A 27,845-nucleotide genomic window follows, 5' to 3' on the forward strand; every position below is an offset into this window, starting at 1 on the left:
TTACTGCCAATTCATCTGAAAGATTCCATTCACTGTTTCCACAATTGTAGGTGTGGCACCTAGAATGCCATTTACGCTGCTTTTGTGTGCTACACACAGGTGTCAGCAAGATAATAGCACAGAACAAGTAGGAAAACACTGGATATCTTTGTTGTCAATGGAGCTGTGTGGTATGTCCTAAGTGTTAGTAGGACTGTTCAGTTCTGTTGTCTTTTGGATATGAGTTTACTTGCTCTGAGCTTGCATAACAGACAAACACTCTGCGAGTGGCTGGATAGCTTTAGTAAACCATTGGAATAATGTAGCAACTATATATCAGTAGCTCATGTGAAAGGTTCTGCTAGCCTGATTTACCAATGCAGGTAAAAACATTGCTATAGGGAAAAAATGCATGCTGATAAGCATTTGGTACTGTGCCAGCTAGGTTTAATCTTTTTCTTGCACCTACACCTTATTGCCAGTTCTGATAACAGCAGTTCCATGACTGCAAAATTGATTTGCTATTCTCTAAATGGCATAGACTGTAGCACCTGACCTATCGAATGGGTCTGTGCTGAACTGTGTTGATACGTCCATTCTCAATTTCTTCATCCCTACATTCATTCCTACATTCACCCCATGCTTTTCTTTTTTTGGATACAATGTTTTAGCAAAACATTGCTGCTTTTTGTTACCACCTTTGCCAGGTTCCATTTTTGTGTGTGTACTGGCTAGTCATGTTGCACATCTGCAAAAAACAGGCATGGCAACAGCAATGGATGAGCAGTAACACTGTTAAAGCACTTAAACGAGAGGCATTTATATTCTCTTTAACCAACATATTTCGTGTATCTAAGAGCGCAGCAGAGTGGTAGATGTAATGCACGCTTGCTTCTGCATCATCCATCTAAAGACAGCAAAAAACTCTTGAGACTTAAACTATATTAGGGGTTATACCGCATGGGTACATTAATTTATGCAGTTGTAATGATGCTTGGCATTAATATTTTTGCCATTCTAGCAAGTATGTGGTGCACATCTCGAGGCCGTGTAAAGATTAGTTCCATGTAAATGTTGGCTATTTGACAATTCAAGCCATTGTGCAAGTCTTTTTTTCGCTCTCACTTTCATCTGACAATAGCTGTTTTTTTATGCTCATACAACTTGCATTTATTGTTATTATTATTTTTTCCACTTGGTAAAAACAAGCTTCACATTGTATCGTGCCATCATAAGGGTTTCTACTTTAGTGTACCATCACTTTCAAGTTTACTCTGAGTAGACATAATATAGTTGAAACCATGAAGGAAGTTTTCAATTATAAAGCAAGCACAAAGTCGATCAGTGTAAATATTGACAATTTTCGTGAATATTCTGTAGGTTATTCATCGCAGCTAACATTCCTGTCCCCACTGACTTTTTGTCTTTATTCACTGTACTTGTGTTACAGATTTGGAGAAATTTTTACATCTGTTTGTCACAGATGTATATTGTGTTGAAAATGATCAGGTACCTATTTGGTTCTCTGATACAGAGCTGTGGTTAGTTGAAAGATTTTTCAGGCTTACAAGTACTTCATGGTAGGTGTCATGCCTTAATTGTCAAGTTGATGCATTAGCTCTTGCCCTGCTGTCATTCCTGCTGTCATGAAAACTGATAAAGTACCCCTAGAGTTGAATAGCTCTTTAGATTTCTCACTTTCTATCAGTCATGCACATCTGGGAGGTTCTAATTCAATGTCAAGATTCAGTGTTGACAAATGGCTTGTTTAAGGAAAGGCTAGAATGTAAGAATTAAAATTGAGGCACTTGATCCTGTCATAAAAAGCTTAGTATTAGATTGTTAATGATTGGCTTAGGAATGAAGTTCTTCAGCCTGTTATAGAAAATTCAGGATCACACTTTTCACAATTGGCTTTCTTAGATAGCACAAAGTTTAGAAGTTATTTGAGAAGCAGCAAACAGCATTTTGATAATTGCAAGTCAATACTAGGTGCACTGGTAGGGAAACCTGCTAAGTTCTGAAGCTCAACCAAATTTTCTATTTATATGTGGCGTCTGTGCTTATAATATTTTCTGTGAAGAATAATATGCCCAACTGGTAGCGCTCACTGGTCCTCTCGACTCCTCTTCACAGTCTGCGTAGCTTTCACTGTATCCTGTGGTGTCTGATGCACAAAGCCTCCCAGGTGCTTTTTAACCCATTTGTCGTAGCATGATTGTGGGTTGTCTTTCATTTTAACCCTACTCTCCTGAGACCTCTTGCATAATTTGAACATATCACCTCTCAATACTGGTTTTTTGCTTATGTTGTGTGTTTCTTGCAGTTTATTTTTTCTTGCTTAATATAAACTTAACTGCTGTAATATTGTACACATCATGTTACTTTTGTAGCCATTTTACTAAACGCACCCAATGTGATGAGTGGGCTGCTAGGCACATCTTTGCCACCCTATGGGTAGCATAGAATTGCCTCCAAGGCCATGCATACTGGCAACTTGTATCCTAGGGCTAACCCCAGTATTCAGAAATGCATCTTAATTTGAAGCCCACGCTTGTCTTGATTTAAACGATACCTGTCGTCAACGCACTAAAAGAAATGCAATGAGTGTCTTCGGCGCGTTTGCACCAGGCGTCATTTATATCAAGTCATGCATGCATGAGCTTCAAGTTAAGTTGCATTTCTGAATACGGAAGTAAGATTGCTCAGTCCAAATGCTTCAGTTCCACATTTTGAGAGTTAAAAACATTTGACGATTCCTGGAACCTTTATGGTGGGTGGAGTATCCATATTTACATACACGCTGAAGTGCAAGTTAGCCATATTGTATAATATGTGAAGCCCTGTGCATGAGGAATGAGATAAAGTAATATCTTGCTGATTGTAGCATGGATGTAGGTTGAAATAAAAAATAATGAAGTAGTAAACTGAAGTGCAAGCCAAACTGCAAACTGTTCAGCCTTACTTTGGAACAGCAAACAAGACAACAAACTGCGATCAAGCTTTGCATTGTTGACATGAGAGCTGTGAAAGCTCACTGATCTGCATTACTATATTTACTGTTTTAATATGGAACAGTAAGCAAGCATTGACTACAAAAATGCATTTGTAGTATTTTTACAGCTTTTCAATTCCAGTGATAGCATTTTTTGCAGTATTGAGATAGGACACTATTGATTGTTCCCACTTTATCTTTGTTACCAATGGAAGCAAATGTAAAAATGCTGGCATGTAACTGAAAGAGCTTATATATGAACATGGGTGGCTATTCGTAGAGGTTCTTCTTCATTTTGACTTGCAAAAGGCAATTCTTTTTTCTTTTATGGGCTATTTACCAAGAATACAGCCAGGTAAAATTAAGAAGTTATGCAAGCAGGAGCATGTGCGCTTTATGTTATGCCCCTGCATGTTCCTTGCAGCTTAAGTAAAACACAAGCATTTATTATAAAATTTATTTTAATGCCTCAGAGATAGTTGGCAACCTTATACACTGCCAGCATTGATTTTCTTTCATTACTTGCTCATAACCTGATTACTTGACTCTTGCTTCACTGTCAGTTGCAGGCTCTTTGAACGTAGGTGCAGATGTAAATGTTCCACTATCTTTTTTAGCTTTGTCTACTGAAGATTGAGACTTATCACTGGCATGATTTGGGCTGCTCTTTGCAAACCTTTTCTTTGCTTAATTTTTTAAACTCATGTAACCATTAATTAATAAACAAGGATGTTGTAGATATAATCTGCATGCTTCATTCTCGCAAATCATTTAATGGTGCCAGTATATGAGTAACAAACCGTAACATCATCAGCCAATGTGGATAAAAGGGCTGTAAGGCTGCATTTAGGCTTATTAGTTTTATGCATGTGAAACTTGCCTCCGATTAATCAAGAGTGAAAAAGAAAAAAACACATTTGAAGGACATGTTTACTGCTGAGAAGACAAAATAGGGAGAGAAACTGAAATGATGAAGTGGGTGGTGCAGTCTTTTTCGTTATATGTCCTTGTTACCTCCTGTCATATTTATTCCTCTAATGTGTTTAGCTATAATCATGTCCTTTATTAAACCTCAACTAGGCCAAGAACAAGTTCTTCTGAATCATCTTTATATTATATTTTTCTGCCTTTTAGGTAACCATGAGAGAAGCGGATTGTGATGGGCTTACAGAGTAAATTAACTGTTCTAAAGTTAATTAGTTCTAAATTCCATGCTCTATTGCTGCACTTTCCTACTGCAGCTGTTCTTAAGAGATGAAGGGAAAACAAATAGGCCATGCATAACCTATTGTTAGTTTTGCAAGAGGTGTTGTTTGTTCATGGCATTAAAAATAAAGGACATTTAATAGCATAGTCGCATATTGGGGAATGCCTATAATCACTTGTAGTATAATAATTCACATTGCTATGCGTTGTAGAGCTGTACTTAGGCTGGCTTGTGCATTCCTCATATTTATGGTTTGAATGTGTACGGGCAAAACTAAAGGAAGCTGATGGTTGAGGTAACTGAGAATGCAGCCCCAAAATGTTCATATTAGTTTTCAGTAGTGTCTATGTGTGTGTAAGCTGTCAAAATTGGTTTCAGAAAATGCCATTCGTTGCCATGCATATTCTCGTGGGCCTTCCTCTTTAAATTACCTGTGAGGCTGCCACAAGCAGTATACTGCAGAGCTGTAACAGCTGAATCAGTTCCCTGATTTCATTTGACTTTAAGCTCTTGTGCATGTTTTTATGTCCATGTGTAATGATACATCGCAAATATTTAAAGAAAGGCTGGGTGCTTGCAGTGAAACCATGAAGCATCCTTGCTTGCATAGTGGCAGTGTAAGAGAATGAATTATCATTTAAAACAGTGTAGTGGATGAATTTGTTTGTTTATAGCAGTGTTTTCTAGCTGGTATGATTTCTTAATTTCTTTACTTTGTAAAAATATGTGCTTAGTTCCAAGCTTTGCTGTATGCTACTCCGGTGTTATGAAACTTTAAGCGTTGGTCTTTATTAACTTGCTAAGGCTGTGCATGTTGAATCACTGTGCCTTCCTGCTTGTGTAAGTTCCTATGCCGTTTTCACAACAAGCTGTGCTTTCCAGTAGAGCACTCCAATATGCAAATTGATGCACGGCTTAAAACAGATATAGGTCAAGTGTGGTGATGTTTTAATAATGATGCAACATGTATACCTCACTTGTATATTTGTACGAGATCCCCCAAGTGTGTCCTTGCTTCCATTTATTGGAAGGGTGCAACATGGAGATTCTTACGAAGATGTGGACAATAGCAGCTCAGGTAGTTTCTGTATTGCTGCATTACATGAAGTTTAGAAGGAAGGAAAAGTGCAAACTGAGAACTGTTTGCTAGTTCCCCAGTTTTTATGTGTCATTGCTTTATCTTTTCCTTCGTGCTAAATTTTATGTGCTTCTGCAAACATCAGCATACTCTGAGTTGTCCACTTTAATCAGCAGACTCTCAAGAGAAGATTTACTTATATTTTGTGAAATTTTAACTTTCAACACTTGTTTAACTTGTTGCTCAATGCAACAATGCAGTGCAACAGCGTCTACTTGTACATGATTTATGGTACTGAGAGAGAACTGCTGAAGGTTTTCTAACCTTTATACAAGACAAGATATATTTCATAGTTATTATGCAGAATGCTCTGAGGTTTTGCTTTGTTCACTATCCTTTGACTTTCCTAACCCTATGTTGTATGTTCTAGCAGTGCTCTAGGCAGCTTTAACAGTATAAGAGTTTATTTATAATGTGTAGTTGTCAGAATAAGTTGGTTGTATAAATGCTACCATTTGGCAGAGATATATGAAGTAGCACTGCTAACCACACTGTCTCCTGGAGCTGTATTACCAGAAGGCCTTTTTGTTTAGAGATTGCATTTTATTGTTACTGGTTAATGTTATAATGTATAAGAATGCTTCAATCGATGGAAATGCCATTTAGTTTGCACCTGGAGCAAAAAGAGAGTGTTTATCCAAAGTTCGGCTGTGGTTTTTTCCTGTTCTTGCTAGTCTTCAACAGCTGACATTGAAGTTCGTTCACAAAGTACTTGATGCATTTGATTGTGGTAGAGCACTGAACTGCTCTCTGAACAAGTTTGCGGATGCATTCCAAAATTTGTCCTATTAAACTGAAGTGGTCTGTGGCTTATATTACTAGAATGGCCACACATGATGACCATTGATTTTTCTCAAATAAGCAGCCTTGAACAACATGTTTATCCAGTGCTGCATATTGCAATTTTAAGTGAGACAATAGCTTTAAATGTACAAACAGTATCAGCTGTAAAGTCCATTGGCCATTTACATCCACAAAGAGCACAGCATCCTAATTCCTCCTCCTAAATCCTCCTAATTTCTTAAATTTTTACAACATAAAACTGTTTAAAATAGTTTTTTTGCCTCTATTTGACTTTGTTTAGTATAAACTTCAGCATCAAATGAATAATGTTCTGCAGTGCTCCTGTGTTTGTTGCAGTGGACACATACCAAGGTCCATTGTTAGAAGGAACATGCGAGTCTGTCCTTGCCTTTGCTCTGCACTGTTGGCATTTGGCAAAGGCATGAAGTCGAGGCTGGACACTTCTGTGTTCTGATAGTTGACTGTTGAGAACAGCAGAAAGCTTTTCGGGCAAGTACACCTTGTAAATTGGGTAAATGCATTTAACCATCGCATCTTTAGTAAAGCACCATGGCTAAGACTCTTAGTGTTTTCAATGCCCAAGTTCTCAAGTCTTTGGATGGTGTGTGCTTGGATGTGTGCAAATGACAGCATTGCCATTTGTTGGGCGTGTTGGTAAACTGAAAGCATATTTAGTGCCAGCAAACAAGGACGGAAGGGAGACGACACCACAATGCGCTAACTTCAACAACTTGATTTTCAGGAAATGCACCTATATAACCCATGCACAGTGGCGCCACCTCATCCAAATCTTACCCATCCAAAAAAGTCATCTCCTTATCTAACAGATCTACTGAAGGGGCACTAACACACGTATCACTAGCTGCCAGATAGCCTGAGCCTCAATAATCTCTCGCATGTCTTTATGGTTGTGCTTCGCAAGAACCCGGCAGGATCCATACACCGGCGCACAGCCACATTCCTGACAGTGGGTTGACAGATGATCGTATTGCTTATTTTTCACATTTAGGCTATGTTCCCGTAATCGGTCATCGAGATATCTCCCTGTCTGTCCGATGTATTTTTTCCCACAGGACAGTGGAAGCTGGGGCTGCTAAAAAGGTGCAGGTCAGATAGCACATTTCGGGACGCGGAAAATCAAGGGACGGAACGCAGAAGGAAGGTAGCGGTAGTGCCCTACCTACATAGAACGGCACATAAACTTAAGAAAATGGCTAGCCGGGTGGACACAAACGTGATCTTTTCAGCACCAGAAAAGCTGGCAAAAATATGTTGATTAACGGACCCGTACCGTAAGCCAGCTGCCGGATGCTCTATGAATCATCGAAAAGCGCCAGTGGGATTTGTAGAAGCTGTTGTATATGAGCTTCCGCTGTCCTGTGGGAAAAAATACATCTGACAGACAGAAAGATGTCTTAATGACCCATTACGGGAACATAGCCTAAATGTGAAAAATAAGCAATACAGTCATCTGTCAACCCACTGTCAGGAATGCGGCTGTGCGCCGGTGTATGGATCCTGCCGTGTTCTTGTGAAGCACAAAGATAAAGACGTGCGAGAGATCATTGAGGCTCAGGCTATCTGGCAGAATAGGGATACGTCTTCTTCAGTCGACTTGTTAGATAAGGAGACGGCTTTTTTGGATGGGTAAGATTTAGATGAGGTGGCGCCACTGTGCGTGGGTTATGTAGGTGTATTTCCAGAAAATCAAGTTGTTGAAGTTAGCGCATTGTGGTGTCGTCTCCCTTCCATCCTTGCTTGCTGGCGCTAAATATGCCTTCTGTGTGCAAATGAATGTGCAATATGAGATGTACTACATATTGGAACAACAGTTTTCGGACCACATGTCACAAGAAACCACAGCTTCTTCACAGTCTAGGCATCAAGCTTTGAAATTGGTAGGTGGTACCTGCACTTCTAAGGTGTAGGACCTGCCATGGACTCAGTTAACCCTTTGAGGGTCGAATTATTTTGAAGAAAACTTTCCCAGGTGGTCAAATTATTTTATTGCGGATATTGAATGTACAAGATGTATAAAGTCGGGAATAAATAGTAAAAAAAATTAGGGAACAGTATTTTGGTGTCGGCATCACTCAGAACTGCAATATGTTCAATAGTATTTTAAAGTGTGGTACTCCTTGAAACATGAGTCTCTGCGCAGCCGCAGAGAGCGAGAATACCTCATGAGCGGCGGTGATAAACGAGCTAAGAGCCATGCCAATCAAGATAGAAATCAACTTCCGCCGCCCCTGCGATAGCGTGCCGACAAAGATAAAAATCACGTTTCGCGCGCCTCCGTTGCGGTGGAACCGAAACCGCGAAAGCGCGTTGCCGCTGAGAGCGAGAATACCTCGCGAGCGGCGGTTATAAACAAACTAAGAGCAACGCCAATCAAGATAGAAATCAACTTCCACAGCATTTGCAAGAGAGTGCCGACAAAGAGAAAAATGATGTTTCGTGCGCCTCCGTTGCGATCACGCGGCGAAACCGAAACCGCAAAAGGGGTGTGGCCGCAGTCTGCGCGACGCGCTGAAGCTTGAAGTCAGTTCTGTTTATCTCCCCAAGAAGGTAGCACAAATTTCCCACGCTTCTTGTAGGACCTAAGAGGTGGTAGCACCTCCCAATAAGCGTGCATCGTCATTATGGTGCGAAATTTCAAACGGAGGGTCGAAACCGTACCCGTACGGCGAAGACCTTGCGGGACAGAAAACCGCCGCCGTACATGTACGGCAAAAACCGTCAAAGGGTTAAATTAGGCATGTAGGCCATGCAGAAATGTGAACTTCTGTCTCCAATAGTTTGCATTGTTCAGAGTCATTGTGCTTATTAAGGAACTTTGGTTTCTGTGGCATATTCAGTGTGGATGTGGAAAGCGTAAAAGGAGACAGGGCAGAGAAATGTGGCTCTGCATGGTGTGCAGAGAACTAAAAACAAAAATCATTTTTTGTTTGTTTTAATTATGTTAGCTGCTTTGTATAAGTGTAGTCCACCAGTGTTATTATCACATGTTTTTGTTGTCCCAAGTTCTTTGAATGAGAAATAATTTAGTGTGCAGTTGCCATGTTGTCAGGCCCGTAGTGTGCTGCATTGTTTCCATACATGCAGCCACAGGTCTGCATGTATGTCTTAAATGGCAAAGTTCTGAAGAGCTTGCCCCAATTATAGGGACTATTGATGCCATAGAACAGCTATACGAGATGTTTCATTAGGGAAGTTTGGGTTTAGTTTTATTTAAAATTGTAGAATGGATCTCATAAAGTCTAACTATCTACAAAATTTAGGCTATAATGAAGTGCTATCCACAAGTTTTGAGCATCAGTGCTGATCTGTAAGAGGTAAAATACTCGTGAGGTCTGCAATGTTGTAGAAATGTATATTCTTTTTTGCTTGATATCAAAAAAACATTCCTCTGCAATTTAAATTGTCATTTATTGAACCTACTATATTTATTTTATTATTACATTATGTGGTTCGTTCTTGTTTTCATTTTGGAATTCTCTAGCTTTTTTGTGTTATGGGGCACTTGTAGAAACTTTCATACACGATTGCCTCTGAAAGGCTGTGATAGTTGGGCTAAGTAATTTTCATTAGCTAAATGATGTCTGCACATTTGTGGAATAGTGTTGATGCCACACTTCAGTTTTTCTGTTCCTGGCTTCATAATTTTACTTGAAACCGGTTTTCTTATGTTTTATATTAGAGGGTACAAGCAAATACTCTTATTTACTTTATGTAGTATGTATACATTTAGTGGCCTGTGTAAATTAACAGACTATTTTTAGGCCTGAAAGTAAGAGTGAGGCTGTTTTTGGATTGTATGGTCATGCTTCAAGTTGCACTTTATCTTTTTTTCTGCCCTGTGCTGTGAATGAGGAATGCATCTTGCATGCATCTCTTTTGATTATTTCCCATCTAACATGAGACGCCATTTCTTGCCTGTTTTCTGCTTGTTAGCTTATGTCTTGTATGTTGTGCCTGACTGGCTGTTTTGTTCATAAAAGTTTGCATTAAGACTACAACAGAATTGATTGATGTCTAAGCATTGGTGTGTAGCTTAACAACTCTGGTTCATTCTGTGGCTGAAATTACGTTGTATATGATGCATTGTGCCCTGTCATTGCATTGCTACAACGTTCATCATACTGACCATGGGGCTTTGACAATAAGTAGAACAGCTCTTTTGTTGTTGTCTAACTGTAGTGATAACATTGTGGCTTTACTGCATATGCACGCAAGTATTGTTTGGCTACCAGTATGGGAAATGTGTGGTCATACATCTGTGGATATGAAGAAACTGAATAAAGCACTCTTTTTGATTTATGAAAGTAGTAGCCCTTGTATCTATAACTACTTTTATCAGACAATGTTTTGACTGCACTGATAACATAAATTGCCTTGCTGGATATACCCTGAGGGCTTGAAAGGCTTTCTCAAGGTTGCAGCATAAACATACATTTTTAAAAGCACCATGTCTATGCAGTGGTGTACGCATTGTGGACCCACATAAAATGCATGATGTCTGCATTTTTTCACATTTTTTTCTTCTTGAAGGGCTTAGGTGTCGTTTGTATTGTGCTTTTACATCTTACCATTACTTACATTGATGCACAACTATTTGGCTTCTGATCAGAATGTACAGTGAACATTTCTTTATTCATGATGTATAGTACTGAATGCAGCTGCTCAAGTTGTACTTTCTACATTAAAAAGCACTATGGCAAGGAGTTAAGGTTTCCAACAAAGGATCCAGAATGCCATCATATGTAATATGCACACTAGTGAAGCAATGTGAGAGCAGCTACATGTGTGTGTTCTGCAACAGCTTGCAACTGTCCAAAGAGCACATGTTCTGGCTTGGCAATAGGAAGTGAAAAGGACAAAGTGTTCGATGTCAAAAAATAGTTGCCTCTGTTGATTTTCTGCAATGTATCTTAAGGTCACCTAATTCTTGCAAAAAAAGAAAGAAAGAAAAAGACTTCTGTAAGAATTTTTATAGGGATTCTTTTTTTTTATGTTGCATTTTAAACTAATTTGTTTAGTCAGAGGTTCACTACTCATACTTTCCATTAATGAAAAAAATATGATAGTAGTGTGTGGATCAGAGCATCACTGCATTGTATGCTTTAATTGCTACTATGAGGGAAGGTATCTTTGAGTCTTTTGCATTAGTTGCTTTGTGATCCCTTGCATTGATAATCTTAAGAGCTGCAAATATTATCTACTGGTTTCTTGTCTGTGTGTGGAAGCTAACCACATGCTGTGTTCTCTGTTCTAGTCATTTCAATTTATATTCTGGTATTGTGTGTGGAAAGTAACAGTACATTTTAACTGTTGAAGTGCGCGTTGTTGCAAATGCTTTACTGGTAGCTGATATCACCAATTGTCTTGCTGGATATACTCCGACAGCTTAAAACATGTTTTCCAAGGTAAAGGCATAAAGAAAAACTTAAAAGAAGAAATACACAATTTACATGCAGTGGCCTGTGCTTGTACTAATGTTAACTTTTATTTTTCGCCTTACGTGTGATAGGCTACATGTAAAAATTTTCTGTTGGGGCCGACTATATTAAATAAGGACTTGTGCCACCCTTTATTCTGACAGCTTGTGTTCATGTTATTCATAACCTGCTTAAGTGTTAACAGCAATTGTTAAGAACAGCGACTAAGTGTTTTGGAGGTTGGGGTAATTGGAGATCACAGGGAGAGGCCTTCATCCTGCAGTGAACATAAAATAGGCTGCTATTGCTGCTAATGATGATGATGAAGTGTTTTATAGCATTCAAAAACTAAAGCTGAAAAATTCCAAGGGGTGTTACTAAATGCTGCTCTCATTACTGTTATATCTTGGTGGTAATCTGCCTGATGCTAAATATCAGTACCCTTTTCATTACAGCTTTTTTTTTTCTCTTTTGTCCTTTGTCAATATTGGTCTCAGAACTTTCATCCAAGAGTGTGGCTGTCCAGCTATAACTTTTCAAGGAAACCACTTGTTGGTATTATTTTAGCACTGCGTACTGGCATTACTGTTTTTCTTGAAATTGCATGAGGTTCCCAAGTGTCTTTGGTTTTGGTAATCACACTTTAAGAAAGAGAAAATTTGCATGCTAGGAACACTTTCAGTGTTGAATATCACGATTAATGTAAATCCCTGCGTGAAGGATCTTGCAGACTCATTGCTGGACCTATTTCTTGGCATTCATATGGACTAAAACAGTGTGCTTCATTTTACGCCGGTCTGTAGGTTATCATGATTATGCACATCTGCCCTCCTGAGTAGTCAGACTAGGAAAGCCATAGAAAGGCCACATATTATCAGAGTTTAAGCTTAATGCCAATAATCAGAGGCTCAAATTCACATTTATATGTGCAGCCTTACCTAAAGAGCCTTCAATTTCATGCTCTATGGCACGGCCAGTCGAAGACTCATTTTTGTATTTTTCACATTGTGAGAATTGTCAGATGTAGTATATAACATAAAAAATGAATATTTATGGTTAGAGTCTAAGTTTGACCAATTTCAGGATAATTGCAGGACTTGTTCCGTAAGTGCCACTAGGAATATTCTCAAAAATTTTTTCCACTAATGTAAGTCCTTGGTTGGTAGTCTGGTGTTAAGCACTCTAGTGTGTCATCCACGTTTCAGTTAATAATGGATAAAAAGAAAACTTTTATGAGTTACTAACTAGGAGAAAGAGGACCTGCATGGAATAATGGGCCTTTGGCACCATTATTGATCTGTGATTAAAGCTTTCACAGATTGGCCATTTTATGCCAGAAGCACAAGTCAGGTTATCTTAAATGTGATAGGCAATAGACAAAACTTTAGAAGTGGCCCTCACAATGTGCTGGTACAGCACATTGTGAGGGCCACTGTGAAATCGACATGGTTTATTGTGTAGAGCTATACAACGCTATGTTCAGTGTGGAACTTGCTTTGCCAAGGCAAAAGCATCAATGTTAGCAAAGTCAAAGGTCAGATGTTTCGGCTGTCAAAAGCTTTAAACATAGAAATGAAAACATATGCAAAAAAAAATCAGCTGATATTGCTGGCTATAAAAAATTACTTCCATACAATGTAGTACGGTTTATTTTGTAGGTGTTAGATAGTAAAAATGTGAAGTTAAAAAATTGCTTTCTTCTTAAAATGCCTATAAGTGGTGACCTTTATGCAAGATGAAAGTATTACATTCCAAGTGGTACAAATTGAGCCACACAGACTGCGTAGCTTGCTTCCATCTCTGGCGGCATATTGGCATAGGGGCTACATAATGTGGCATATCAACTTTCAGGTCACACCGGCCTTGAACCACTGGCCACATCCATGGAGCAAGATGCTGCTGCTCCTGCTGCAGGCACAGTCGAAGCCAGGCCGACATGTGACATCTGTGGTCGCAGTTTCTTCAACAAACAGACTCTGGAGCGTCACATGGACAGGCATCGACCGGTACGCCAGTCTTATGAGTGCGAAGTATGCCATAAGACATATGCCTTTGTGACGGGACTATACCACCACCGCAAGACGCATGGCTCCATTGCACGCTTCAAGTGCAACTTTTGTGGCGAGCATTTTATGTACAGCCGTTCCCTGTATAAGCATGTCAGTCAGTTGCATGCAACTGTGTCCAGTGCAGCCACTCAGTAAATATTTTTCAACTTCTCATTGCTGCTGGACTGGAACCTGCTTGCAGCTGTGATTTAGCAACCTTATAGGAACTGCAAGTTGTACACGGGTGCGTGCTTCTTTAGCAATCATATAGCCATTGTAGACTTATACCAAAAGCATGGGGTTGCTATTCATGATAACATCACTGTGCAAGAAAAGACTGCTGTCTCCTTTTGTTGCAAGCCCTGGTACAGAATCTTCTGTGATTTTCCTTGCAGTTCCATAAATGTCTCCTTTAGATGGAAATACAATCAGCTCTTTAACCATTGCAGAATTGAAGGATTGGTGTTGCATTGATAACATAAGCCTCCATGACAATAATGATTCACGTAAAACAATATTTAGAGGATTCATGCCTCTTGCAAGATGCAAGAAAGTATACTAGCTTATCATAATGGCCTTCTTAAATTTAAATTATGGCTGTCCCATTTGTCACTTTGTCTAAAGAGGGCCTAAGATTTGTAATTGTAGACTAATAAAGGTTATGCTTTCACAGCTGCATTTCTCACCAAGTTTCACTCTGGAAAGTCCACTACATGTTAGACAATATAGAAACAAATAGTTTTTCTCTTTGCTGGAAAAATGAATGCAGTTTTCGTTACCCAAATTAATTTTTGGTGTATGCTTACTGACAGACACCCGATGTGTTGACACTTTTAAATGCTGCACTTCTTCCTGAAAAGTAGCTTTGCAATTTGTGAAATATATGCCAGTGTTCGTGTTTGCAAGAACAAAGCTCACAGTCATGCTTGTAAACGTATCCCGCGACGATCACTTTTGGTGATACTATCGCCTTGGTCGTCGGGTGCGTGCTGCTTGGCTGGTTGAGCAGAACCAGATGAGCCGATTGGCTGGTGGTGCACTATGTCACGCGAAAGTGATAGTAACGCCGAAAGTGATTGTCACAGAATACGTCACCTGCTGACTTGATTCAGTTACGCTATGATTGCTTTTTCGTCTTCACTCTTTTTAATGCTTCTTCACAGCTCCAGCAGGCGGCCTTCCATTCACATGTAGTTTGTTCGAGGCACTGTAACTTGCAAGTCTGTGTTAGAAGATCAGGAGGTATGTTTATCACTCATGGCAGGCTTGAACTAGATGAACAAAGGGGGGCCTAGTGTACAAATGATTGTTCATTGGTGCCTTTATTAAGCAATCTTACCTTGTATTAAAGCCTGGTTTAGTCTCTATAAACATGTTCTGTCAATTTCCATAAGCTTCTTATTAACTCTGCTTGACAGTATAGTGGCATGTCTGTACAAAGACAACGACAACCCTTTCAATGATGGTTACTATTTGAAAGTGGCACAAAAAATATGAATAAGCACACATTTTTGGTTCTTTAGAACATCAATACGATTCAGTTTTTTCTAGCACAGGCCACCTTGGGCTCTATAATGTGCTCAAGGCTAAGCATTGTTTGAACTTAATGTTTCTTTGGTGTCGAGTGTGCACATCTTTTGTGTTCTTTGGTTTGCTTCTGTTTGTTAGGATCCTAAACATGTGCACAAGTTATAATTCCGATAGTCTGGCAAGCTTTTCACTCTTGACCCTTTGCTGTGACTTGCTGATTAGTTTAATCTTCAAATGCATTAACGTAGGCTTTGAACAGTCTTATTCTTTACTAGGCCAGCCAAATACATAATTTGGTAGCCCTTTAGTTAGATCAAAGTTTGCAATTGAATGGCTTGCTTTAAGATAGAAGCTGATCCAGTTGACCTTGTCACAAGAACTGCTCGGGCATTTACTACCTCGACAGTCGCTTCTTCAAAAGCTGAGATAAATGTGGAATAAGGGGACATTGATGCTGCAGTTGTGCTAAACGACAGTAAAGTTGTAATAGTAATTAGTAATAGTAATAATTATCTATTAACCCATTTGCTTCTGCGGCAGGCCAGGCCAGAAGAGGCCAAAGTGCAGCTGGCCAGCGCTGCACTGGCCGCCTTTAAGGCAGGCATGCAGGCAGGCAGTTCTTCATAGATAGCAGCAAACTGCGGCCTATTTTCTAGATTTTTTGGCTTTCGCGCACTAGACGGGCACACTTGTCCTCACTTTAAGCGGAAGTTGATGGTAAAACAACAAAGCTTCCCACTCGCCATACTTCTCTTTGTTGCTGTAGCCATTGCAACCAGAGAAACAGGCTCAAAAAAAGCATACAGGCTTCCGAGTGTGGGCTCATTTTTTATAGCACATACTATCAAACACTTTGTAGCAGAATCTTTAAGGCTGTGCTTAGTTTTCAATTGCCAGGTCAAAAAGTCCAAGAGACTTTCTTAGCGTGAAAAACGCAAATCTTTACTCCACCATTCCTGCATGTTTTAAACTTTTTCTACTGGCTTTATATTTGTTTTTACTGCATCTGATGTGGAAGTCTCTTGTAAGTGAAATAAACCAGACCTTTTGTAAAAGTGATGTTTGTAGCAGAATATAGAGGATTTTCTTGCAGCGTGGCACATGCTGAACGGAGCAGGAAAATGTGCCTTGGAACACCAGGGGTTGGGGAGCGCCGCACGGGTGGAGGTGAAGGGGTTCAATTATTGCATTGTGAAAAAGTGAACTGAAGAGAAAGGCAATTATATGAGTTCATGGTTAAAGCTCCCCTTTGCCTTCACTTTGCTGTCAATTTTAATCATGAAGCAGTACCAGCTTGCCTGATTTTCTCTCTTTTTACAACACGAGCACTGGTTTTCAACTAAAGAAATTTAAAACAACAGCAACAAATAACAGTGCAAGACTCAAAAGAAAATGTTGTCTAAAATGCTTATGCTGAAGATTAATGCAGAAAGTGGAAAGAAAAACATATTTTGTGCAGATGGAGTGTATGTGCTAAGCAAATTATGGAATCCTTATCCAACTGTGCAATGCATGCCTGGTTAACGTGTGCATCCTCTATTTCTTTAGTGTGAAAAGCCTAGATAATATTATGAATTATTTAATATGTGTTCCTGGACAGAACTGTGGTTCAGTGAATTCCCAATTATTTGAAATCTCTTAATTCGTATTCACGAATAATTCAGACTGCTTTGCTGACATACTTCAGTAGAGAAAAACTCCCACAAATTTTAGCTCCAACAACTGTGCAGTGATTTTTTCGAACAATATCTCTCACTCGCATGCACAGATTTTTGAACAAACCTGAACCAAAGGTGAAAGCTCGATGCGTCACTAGAACTCTAATGTTGTGTGATGTAAAAATGACGAGAAAAGTCTCATGGAAAGCTGAGACCAAACCGGTCGCGTGCACCCTCCTTTCGCATCTGGCTTCAAGTAGCAGGAACGAGCCCCCAGCACACCTGATCATGCGCTCAACTGTCCCTCTCTCCCTCCCTCCTAAGGTTTGCTGGGTAACATCACCGCATGCTCACCTAGGCACCCCTCCTAGCATGCCCTCGATCACATCATCTCCAACATTCAGAGCGCCACAGTCGTGTGTCAAGCTGCCATCCTTCTGAGCTTACCTTTGCAAGTTTTTGTTCGCACCCACAGCAAACAGCGCAAGGCTCGATCTTATGGTGTTTGGACTTTATACAAAAATCTAGGCTTCTTCCGCTACATGTCACATGATGATGGAGGAAAGATCAAACTCTTTCGATGCAGGCCCAGTGACGGTTTTGGTTTTTCGTGCTGTATCGCAAAATTGATCGGATGCTATATTTAAAGGAGTCTTTAATTCTAAGTTTGTTTTAGTCTAATAAATTTCTGGTCCCTTCGGAGTTGAAATTAACTAGATTCTACTGTATCATTAAACATCAGTTTTATTTCTATTGGGCAACAGTTCCACCACATTGCACAGTTCTATTGGTGGCTGTCCTGGAGATACTGAAACCATGAGCACAGTGCATATTTTTGGATGTTCTTTATTCACATTACACTTCAGTAAAATCAAAAGTGATTGCTTCAGTTAGTGCTTATTAAATGCTTGAAAATGTTTAAGGTAAACATTGGAAAACTCTTTACCATTTACTTTTGTGTCATCTCCATATTATAGGCAACGGCTCAGCTGCAGCTTACCGTAATGTATATGCTGTGGCTAACATTCCTTGAAAAACAAAATTTAGAAGCACTGAAAGTTATCACATTTCTTAGCAATAACGAACAAGTGTAAGGTTTGGTCATGCAAATAATTAAATCTTGGCTCAGCTAAGAAGTGAATTTAGTAGTGAAAGGGAAAAATTGTCATCTATTCAAGAATGGCACAAAGCTACAAAGGAGCCTTATGCTACTTCATCATGGGCTACTTTCACCACTTTGCTTATTTTTGCACAACTGATTTGTTACTTAATGCCAATAATTGGCCTAGTTGGTATCCCATCGTCTTGAAAAGTAAGGAGACAGCACACAAAAGCACAACACAAAGAAGAGAGCATTAGTGTCATTCACTTTCTTCTTTGTGTTGTGTTGTGGACTGCCTCCTACCTTTCCAAGATTATATATTCAATGTCCCCGTGCTTAGAGTTGTCAATTAATTGAGCCCTGCCCTGCAATCTGCTAGCCTTTTGCTTAGTTTGAATGGTAGAGCAACTGCTTCAAACAGGCGTTAGTTCTGGGTTCAAATCCCTGAGCTGTGCAAATTTTTTCTTCGACTGCAACGCTTTTTGAGACTCTCATATGGGTTTTGTTTGTAGCTTCATTGGGCGGATGACAGTCTTCTTTTGCATGAACTTTCCTTCACCTTGCAGATTTCTCCTGAACTGATTTGTCGAATTTAATAATGTTGTGAACAATGTAAAAAAAAAGGAAGGATGTAAGCATAAAGGTCGTATATATTCATTTATTGTACATATAAAGCTAGGATAGTTGAAACATGTACATAAGGAGAGGGCAAGAAACCCTGAAGTGCATCTTGCAGAGCTAGTATTCATTCGCAGGAATAAATAAAAATTAAAATGATACAAAAAATTTAAAAAAGGTGCAGTAAGGTATTGCTTAGAGAACACTAAGTTCAAGAATGGATGGTGCTCATTGTCATACTGGTAGCATGAAAATGACAGTGGACAAGAAGAAGAGAACCATACAGGACTAAATAATATGCAATTGTGTACCATTTAAAAAAAAGCTGCAATTTTCGTAAAGCAGCAACTTGAAAGCTACAGTATTGAAAGCTGCAAATGTTCACATGAAAATGGATGTTTCTCTGTGATTTTATTCCCATGAAGCCGCATACATTGCAAATGGAAAGTAAAACATGCAGAAATGAAAATGCTGAAACAAAATACAAAATATTGCTTTCTGCGGCAATCTTTTAGTCATTTTTACTTCACCCAAGCAGACACATCTTCATATCACAACTGATATCTTCATGGGAACATAGTGTAGAAATGGTGTGTCTACACCATCAAGATTGAGAGCTTTACTGGGATACAGTGCTGCAGAGGTATACTAGACACAACTGGAACATGAACATGAATGAGGAAGTGGATCTAGTGGTGCATCTAGTATACCTCTGCAGCACTGTATCCCAATAATGCTATTCCAACTAGCCCCAACACAAGCCTTAGTTAAGATTGAGAGGCCAACAAGTCTGCTGTGCTGCATACTCGTTCAGTACTTTTTGATCACACAAACATGATCGGTGATAAAGCCACCTATGTGCATTTTAGGGGAAGCAGTTCTGCCAGTTGGTGAACTCGATTTTTGTTTCAAGTCCCGAATCACAACTGGTTGGTTTAATCATGTCACTGCCTTGCCCATGGGGCCTTATTTTCTTCAGAACACTTTTTTCACTAGTGATTCTGTGTGCTGGTCGCAGCAGTGGTGCCGATTGTGCAATGCACTCTACAAATTTTCATAATGGGCAGAAAAATAAAAATTTTGGCATGATTAATGCAAAGTTTGCATTAGTGCCGCAATTTCCAAGGTTTGTGACATGGCCAGATGTGGACGTTTGGGAGGTAGTACTTTGCAGGCTTAATTATTTGGATGTCTGAATTTTTCATAACTCAAAAATTTGGTATTTAATAGTTAAATAGCATTATCAGGCTAGATTGTGTTCAGATTAAATTTGAAAATCGAGTTTGCACACTTTTAATATAGAGTGTTCTGGATTTTGTACTAGACCCACAGTTCTGTCTATTTATTTTCTGTTAGGCATTTATGCATGTTATGGCATATACCATCTGCTTCAAACAGGCACGTACCTAGGATTTTTTTTCAGGGGAGCGGGGTGGGGGGGCCACCACCTCCACCATCATCATCATCATCAGCCTGTTTTATGTCCACTGCAGGATGAAGGCTTCTCCCTGCGATCTCCAATTACCCCTGTCCTGCCGCCAACTGATTCCAACTAGCACCCGCGAATTCCCTAATTTCACCGCACCATCTATAGTTTTCTGCCGTCTTCTACTGCGCTTCCCCTCTCTTGGTACCCATTCTGTAACCCTAATGGTCCAACGGTTATCTAACCGGCGTATTACATGACCTGCCCAGCTACATTTTTTCCTCTTGATGTCTATTGTTTCATGCTTTGTCTTGAATTGCAACTGGAAACTCTTCTTAGTGATTACAAGTGCAGCTTTGAACAGCACACATCTTTTTCTTTGTGGTCGTGACATCTGCTGTAGTTGCTAAACCCTGTTTGCATCATGCTTGTGGAGCACTAATGGCTTGTGACTGTTGACTGCTGAGCTCTACTGTATTAGTTTATTTATATAGAGTAGCTGACCTGGACACCCTGAATTTTCATTCCTTTTTGGGTGCAACAGTCACATTTTTTATTTTACTATGTTAGTTTACTGGCCTACAGATGTTGCAACTGGGCATATTTATGGGCTTATTTCTGATGAGGTGATTTTATTAGGGTAGATCTGCGGAGTCAAAGTTATGGGCTTTGACACATTTGAGGCTTTTTCTCTTGTTCAGTCACTCCTACCAAACTGGCAGCTGCAGTTCTCTGCCAGTAAAAGTAATGCTCTGCCCAATCACTGAACTGTTGCTTCCTTTACATGTCCTATGCCTGAAACAGAACCAGTTAATTTTTTCTGCTTGCTATGTCCAACTTTTATGTGGTCATTCACTTTTCTTATGGCATTGCTTGTTCATGATGTTTGAAGAAATTGGCCAGGGCTGCTTGTATGGAATTTTTATTAGTAGAGGGGGTGAACAATGCACTTGCAGCCATGGTGTTCTGCTACTGAGCACAATATTGTGGGCTTGTTCATGGCTGCTACAGCCACACTTTATTGGAAGTGGATGACAAAAGTACCCGTGGAGCAATACTTACTGCATGCTAAAAAGGTTCAGGTGGTCAAGATTAACTTGTAAACTGTCGCATTCCTCTTACCTAAGGTGCGGCTTTAGCATATTGAACCTTATCATCTGTCAACACATTAAGGATGGCAGGTATTTGGAATGCCTACAGGAGAGGAAAGATGAAGCATTGTGGGAAGGTGTAATAATATTTGCCCTGATGTTACGACAGTATGATCTAATTATCGGGCCAGTTTATTTATCACATTCAAAAGGTGTTGCAGGACTCTTTTAAGGCATAGACATGTTTGTTATCTTGCATGTGTCGGTGGTTGGATTTGTAGTGTATTGTATGTTCTGTTTTCTTTATTTGTAGTTCCTCATTATGTAATTTAATGCATTGCACATTTAAAGGGGCCCTGAAACTCCTTTTCTTCAGATCTGAGGAACACTGCAGAATTAGTACAGTGCCTTTCAAGTAATATGCTTTGAGAGGCATTTTTGAAAAGTACAGAATATGAATAAAAATAGAAAGAAAGCTGTTTTTTTTTTTAACTTTCTATAACAACACATTGGTTCCCTTCAGCTAGCATGGTACCTGTAGCAAATTATTTGTCTATCACTCCCCCTTATTTTTTTCCATGTGGAGTCAAGGTAGTGTTGACAGGGTGGGTGGGATGTGTTGACAACTGCCTATCCGTATTTTTTTTTCCAGCATTTTCATTACTCGATGTGCATGTGTGTGCGAGGTTTTGCTGTGATTAATTCACAGTCAAACATCACCTAGTGGATGGCACCTGTACGGTGCTGATGTCAGCTGATGGCTAGCTAGCATTTCAAAAATGCTGAGTAGCAGTGTTCTTTTTGAAAAGAGGGATCTTTATGTGCTGCTCATTAGCTACGTACATGCACTGTCTTTAACTAGCAAATTTGAGCAAATTATTCACAGCTCTGTGCTTTTCTAAAAACTGTTTAACTAATCGGGCTTAAGGGTGGTTCAGGGCCCCTTTTAAAAAAAATCATGTAGCGAAATCAAGTGTTGTGTCTTAAAAAACACTGACATTTACTGAGGGTCCCTTTTTTGCAATGAAATTGAGAAGATGAACATATCTTGCATGCAATTCAGCCCAGATGTATTTTTTCTCTTTTTGGCGATCACTGTTTTCTTGGAGGTTTTTATTCTACTGATACACCACTTGTACAGCACAACATGGGTACTGAACATAGTATTCTAAGGGGCATTTCTTTGTACCGTTGTAAGTTACAAAAGAAAATAGGATGCAAAAAAATTGTTTCTGGTTGTCCACAAACCAAGATAATTTGTCTAATTGAAATTACGATTATTCTTTTTACCAAATGTGTGCTTCCAGCTTATGCTATGAACAGTACTACTGCTTTAGGACTGTCGAAAGGTATATATTTTGTTTATGTCTTGACAGTGTTTTGTATGCTGTTGTCAAGTTTTCTTTGTCTTTAGTATAATACATGGCAGTGAAAGTTGAAGTGGTTGTTGTATAATTCTTAATGAAACAAGGACCCAGTTCTCAGACATCGTCTTGGTGTTAGTAATGACTACAAGCTTTCTGCTCAGTTGGAGTTGGCTGTGTTATAGATTGTTTATCCTTGTAAATTACCATACGACCAGAATTGATGACATTTCAAATGAGAGAAGACTCTATTGTTTTCACTACTGACAGACACACCTATTACCTCTACCAATGCTAATGTGTTCACTTACCTTTCTCATTTTATTGATTGTGCAAATCTGCACTTTGTAGTCAATTTTTTTAAAATAATCTAGTGCATGTTTTCATGCATGACAAACTTTGGAATTATTGGTCATAGTGGCTGGTGGATGCTAGCTTTTATTTATTTTTTTTTAGCTGGCCTGAGCTTTTATAAAAGGAATTATCATATGTGTGACATGAGTTCTTACAATTTTAGCACATGGTCTGTTTTTTGAATGTGTGTAAGAAATGTTCGCATATGGTTATGTGCTTTGATGTAATTCTATATACTGCTATGAATAGCATGGAGGCAATCACACACTAGCAAAGTAATAGTACAATATACTGAACACAAGATTTAATTCTCAAAATTTCTAGCTTTCTTGCTCTCCATCAGGTTTTTAGGAACATTCCTATGTATTTATTTCCGATGCTCCTCTGAAGAAAATACAAACACTGTAATGCTTACTCCGGTAGCAAAGCAGACAGGGCTGAATTTTGTGCCATTTTTATGTGTGAAACAATTGACTTGTTTGTACACTTATCATATTTGTATGATTATTTGGCTGCTTCAGACTATGCAAAACGTTTGGGTGTCACTTAAAGGGGCACTAAAGAGAAACGCTAAATCAATTTAGATTAATAAGGTATTCTTAAAAACTATATTTTCATTGATCTCGTGGTAATAGGTTGATTATTAAAAGAGAGATTGAAAGCCAAAGTTACATTTCTGAAATTTCACATTGAAAGTCCATCAGTGTGACGTCACAAATTTGTCTTGTTTTTCCGCATTTTGGCTATTGTGGTTCGGTAAAAGTTCTTAAAACTTTCTAGGATCTGTGATTGGCTCTTTTAAATATAATGTAGTCCATTTTTACTGATAAAACCTTAACTAGGCTCAACCATGCGCTCGGAAGTAAGATAGACATGAGCGCTGACACATGTTAAGGCATACCAACTTGTGTCTTGGTGGGCCAGATGCTTGGTGGGGTAAAACAAAGATGGCATTTAAACTTGCTACTAGCAGCCAGGGTGGTTTTGCCAGCAGTAGCCTATGCGCGGTGAGGCGTGCAGCGGGGCAAAGTGGGCTCTTCCTTCATTGACCAGTTCACTTATTGTGAAACTGTACATCTGTTTCTGCTGTTGCCCTCATAGTGCTCAAGGCGTGTGTGTACTAGTATCCCTTTATATGGCAGGGACACTAGCGAGTGCCACCAAGTTCCGCTTGTCACCTGCTTAAGTTCATGGGATATTTCGTTGCTTTTAAATGCATGAAAGTTTACTACAATAACTTCCAGTATCAAGGGTGTAGAGTGGCTGTTAAACAAGCTGATTTTGTATGCAGGCATGTTTTTTACTCGAGGTACATCCTTAATAATAAACTGAAATGAAAAGCTGAAGACAGTCGCCTTACATTGGTGGGCATTCAGCATGTGGCAGAGAAAATCTTATGCAAAGCTTTTTTATGGGTGCATGTTTTCATGTCTGTGTTCTTGAACTGAGAGTTATGGTGTACTTCAACTTGTGTTGCAGCATGCTTCAGCCAGCATACTGCATCATGTCATATCTGCGACCAGGCTAACATCTTCAGCTACAATTGAAACTTTTCAGGCGTGTTTACCATGCACTACAGTGCTGTATTCAGCAACTGCTAGCATCAGAGCCCTAAAATCAATAAGGGCACAGCGCAGGCCCTCAGGAACATTAGTACATTTGTTTTATGCTGGAACTCTCCCTAAGGCAGCTGATGTTTCCCTCAAGTGATAGTCATAAATGTAGTGGCCAGGCTGGCGCCCACGCACAAAGCATTTCATTTTGTTTCCTGCTAGACCACCTTACTTTTCATTAGCAATACCACAGGTCAACATATCTCTAAAGCTCCGTGCTTGGGCGACATGCTGTTATAGCCTTTATCTCCACTAGTAGAACTGCGAAGGGTAACTTTGGTGACACAAAACTCAATGGGCTGATCGCATATTTACCAGTTGCAGTGTCATTCGAATAACATATCGCAACAATATTCCATTTCAAGCGGCAACAACAGCAAAAGCAAGGCCTACAGTGATTTAGTATTTTGATACTGTATAGACTCGTCTAAGGGCCGCACTTTTTTTTTTTTCTCACAATTTTGACAAGGTAGGGCCCATACAGGGGACCGAACTATTTGGTTCCGTTTAAGAGCCGCTACTAGATGGCCCTTGCCTTCTAGTAGTGGCACATGGAAGTGCGCAGTACGTGCGGCATCTAAGCACCGAAGGCGATTGCTTCTCTGCTGGAAATTTCCTCCCCCCCCAAATTTTGGGCTACCAAGTTAGTTGGAGGTGTGGCCCTTACACGGGCACGATCCTTACATGATTCTATATAGTAGTTTAAGGGTTCATGACACGTTCATTTCTGAACTTGATTGTCATGCGGTGCGCACATTTGGTGCTAGCAGCTGGCTAAGGAAGAAAGGGAGGAGAGTGGGTTTGAAAGCAATAAAGAAGAGAGTAGGCGAGCTGAGGCAGGGAAGCACAGTGGGAATGCTGGGTGCCTTTTGTCGCTGACACATTATTTGGCCATGGCAAATGCATTGGAAGCTATGAGAGTTGGCGCTCCTGTCTACTTGCTCTATGGCAGGTGCAGTCAAATCCATGACATCATGGCAACCTTGTGCAAGAACTTCAAAGCGGCACCACCACCTGTCTTTCATTTTCGTCTTTTCTGGCTTACCAAGCATCTTTTTGCAGCGAGAGTGTTTTCTTTCTTTCTTTTCAATATTGTAGAAGGGTAATTTACTAAGCTGAGATAATTTTTTCTTTAGTGTCCCTTTAAGAGGTTACAATCTACTTTTTCCTTTTTTGCTAATATTTCACTTTGTGTGAAATTGGAATAATGCAGCAAACTACTGTCCCTTGGTGGTTATGGTAATTTCTTAGTGTGCATGATGGAAAAGCTTTAACATGCCCAAAGAATATAGCTGCATGCTAGTCCATTTTAGAGGAAATTTATATATAGAGAATTGGTGCTTAATTGTTAGGTTAGTACATGTATCACCGCAGCAGGTATGCTTCAGTCTGAATTATTCCAAGTGCATTGGTTTCTTGCTTTAACTTACATGAAAATTGAGCTTAGAAAGGCTTGCAAGCCTAGCAACAAGGCCATCACAGAGGAGTGGATGATTTATGGCCTTTGTACCCCCCCCCCCTTTTTTTTTTCATTTGCAAGGTGTACATCTGGGGTGCCGGGCTTGTTAGAGCCTGCCTATAGTGACCATACTTTGCCTCTGTGTCAATCATCGTAAGGCATGTAAAGTGGGACTGGCGAAAATAGTAATTGTTGGTGCAACAGTTTGCATTGTTCATAATTAAGAGATACTGCATGTATTACCCATAGAGATGCTAAACAACTATATTAATCTCTTAACAGAATGGGGTTTTAAAAATGGTGACAACAGCTATTGAAATTGATGAAAAACAAGAGGTTGTGCCGAGTAAAAATTTATTTCAACTGTATTAAGTCTTGCTTTTCTGTACACTTTGGCAAGAATTTTCTTAGTTGATTGTCACCAATGTTTGCTTACTCTAATATAGCTTAAAGCATGTATAAGTTGTCTGTACCTTTAAGACCACTCTACTTGTTATTGTGACACTTCTTTCATTGAATTATTGCATGTGGAATATATTGTTTTGCCCACTCCTAATTATTTGGAGTTATTGTGTTCTGAATGCAGCTGTTATTTTTTTTTGTGTGTGTCTGTATGTGTGTGTGTGTTCCTATGTGGCAAGCTTTCACATAGTACATCCTATGTGCAATACATTATTTGTTATTTCTCTCAATTGCGGCTGTGAACGCCTGTTTACATCTTCTTAATGTTCTTATTTTTCTTTTTCTTCCTTTTTTTTCACTTAATTCACACACTTTCTGTAATGTCTTTCTGCTTGTGGCCACTATGACCTGCCCAGGCATAACAGCTTTTGAAGCCAGGTCTTCATCAACATTTCACAAGAAAGCAAAAAAAGAAAAGAAAGAGAAAGAAAGAAATCTTACGTGCGTACACACCAATACTGACTCACATAAATTCTTATTTTGATAGGTTTTGCTGAAGCTAGTACTGTTATAACAAACACTGAGGTTCTTGATAAAGCCACTGTACCATCAGCATACATTGTAATGTGAAGTTAAAAGGAGCTAGAATATTTCTCCATTTACACATTTACTAGGGTTCGTGATGTCGGCTGAATTCAATCTCTGGCACGAACTTTTTTGACTGCACAATGTTAAGAAATATTCTGGTCTGTTGTCTCCTGTTCATGCTTAAAGTTATGCTCATGGTACTTATGTAATCCAGGATGTATGCGCATTCGCCTATAAGACCACTGCATGCCTTCTTAATTTCATATACTTTATCTGTGGAGCTTAATTAAGCTTTGTCTTTTTCCGTCTTTACTGTAGCGCACTACACTGGTGGACTTTGTTTTTTCGTTTCTTTTGAAAAGTTTCTGACAAACATGGCTCTGTGCAGCTATAATTCAATGAAGGTGTAACAAGTTTAGCTCTTGTTCATTTTCGGCCATTATTGCATTATTGACAAATTTTGTCTGCCATACGTGGTTTTTCGTAGGTACAGTGTGAGAAATATAGTAGTTTTTGTGCCTCATTTGGAAGGAAGAAAAAATTTAACAAAAGAAATAATGATTACAATGATAGCATCTGCATAGCTTCAGTAAATTGTGTAGCTCACGTTTGTACATGTCCACTCTTGCGCAAGATGGGAATCATTATCGGTAACAGCCTTTTTAAGTCTACTGTAAGATGAACCAGAAGTTTTGGTTGAGCTTGTTGGTCAGACATACTGGTGGATGAATTAAGGCATGAAACAAACAAGGGCCACACAGGACTGGGATGGGTGGAAAGTGGCTTCGGTTCCGTCCAAGTGTGTTCTTCGTCCTAGTTTTTTTGTGTGCTTTAATCCTTCTACCAGTTAGTTGAAGGCCTTCCGAATAAATTTCTGCTTGCCTTTGTCCTTCGTCACTCAAGTCCATCATGAGTTCAGCTGATTCAATTAGTATGCTATAAAAATAATTGCACTTGTAAACACTATTCAGTTTGCAATAAATGTAAACACTATTCTCATCTGTCCAGTCTATGCTGAACCTTACTTTAAT

At 39.4% G+C, this 27,845-nt stretch overlaps 1 protein-coding gene across 18 annotated transcripts in view; it reads left to right on the forward strand.

The window, feature by feature from the left end:
- LOC135904132 (protein tramtrack, beta isoform-like) overlaps positions 1-27,845 on the forward strand; it is a 227,153-nt gene that overhangs the window by 30,121 nt on the left and 169,187 nt on the right. For 3 of the 18 annotated variants that reach the window (XM_070531583.1, XM_065434752.2, XM_065434761.2), the window contains 2 exons: positions 13,413-13,567; positions 14,773-14,851. The exons of 6 other annotated variants lie outside the window; for them this stretch is intronic. In XM_070531583.1, coding sequence (XP_070387684.1) covers positions 13,413-13,567; positions 14,773-14,851 — 234 coding nt within the window. Of the gene's footprint in view, positions 1-6,439; positions 6,593-13,412; positions 13,635-14,772; positions 16,195-27,845 lie in introns of those variants that run through there. 9 more of the 18 variants (XM_065434799.2, XM_065434773.2, XM_065434766.2 and 6 more) reach the window with 7 other exon arrangements.

The sequence above is a fragment of the Dermacentor albipictus genome, chromosome 1 (assembly GCF_038994185.2).
Source record: "Dermacentor albipictus isolate Rhodes 1998 colony chromosome 1, USDA_Dalb.pri_finalv2, whole genome shotgun sequence".
In the NCBI taxonomy this organism is placed as follows: Eukaryota; Metazoa; Arthropoda; class Arachnida; order Ixodida; family Ixodidae; genus Dermacentor; species Dermacentor albipictus.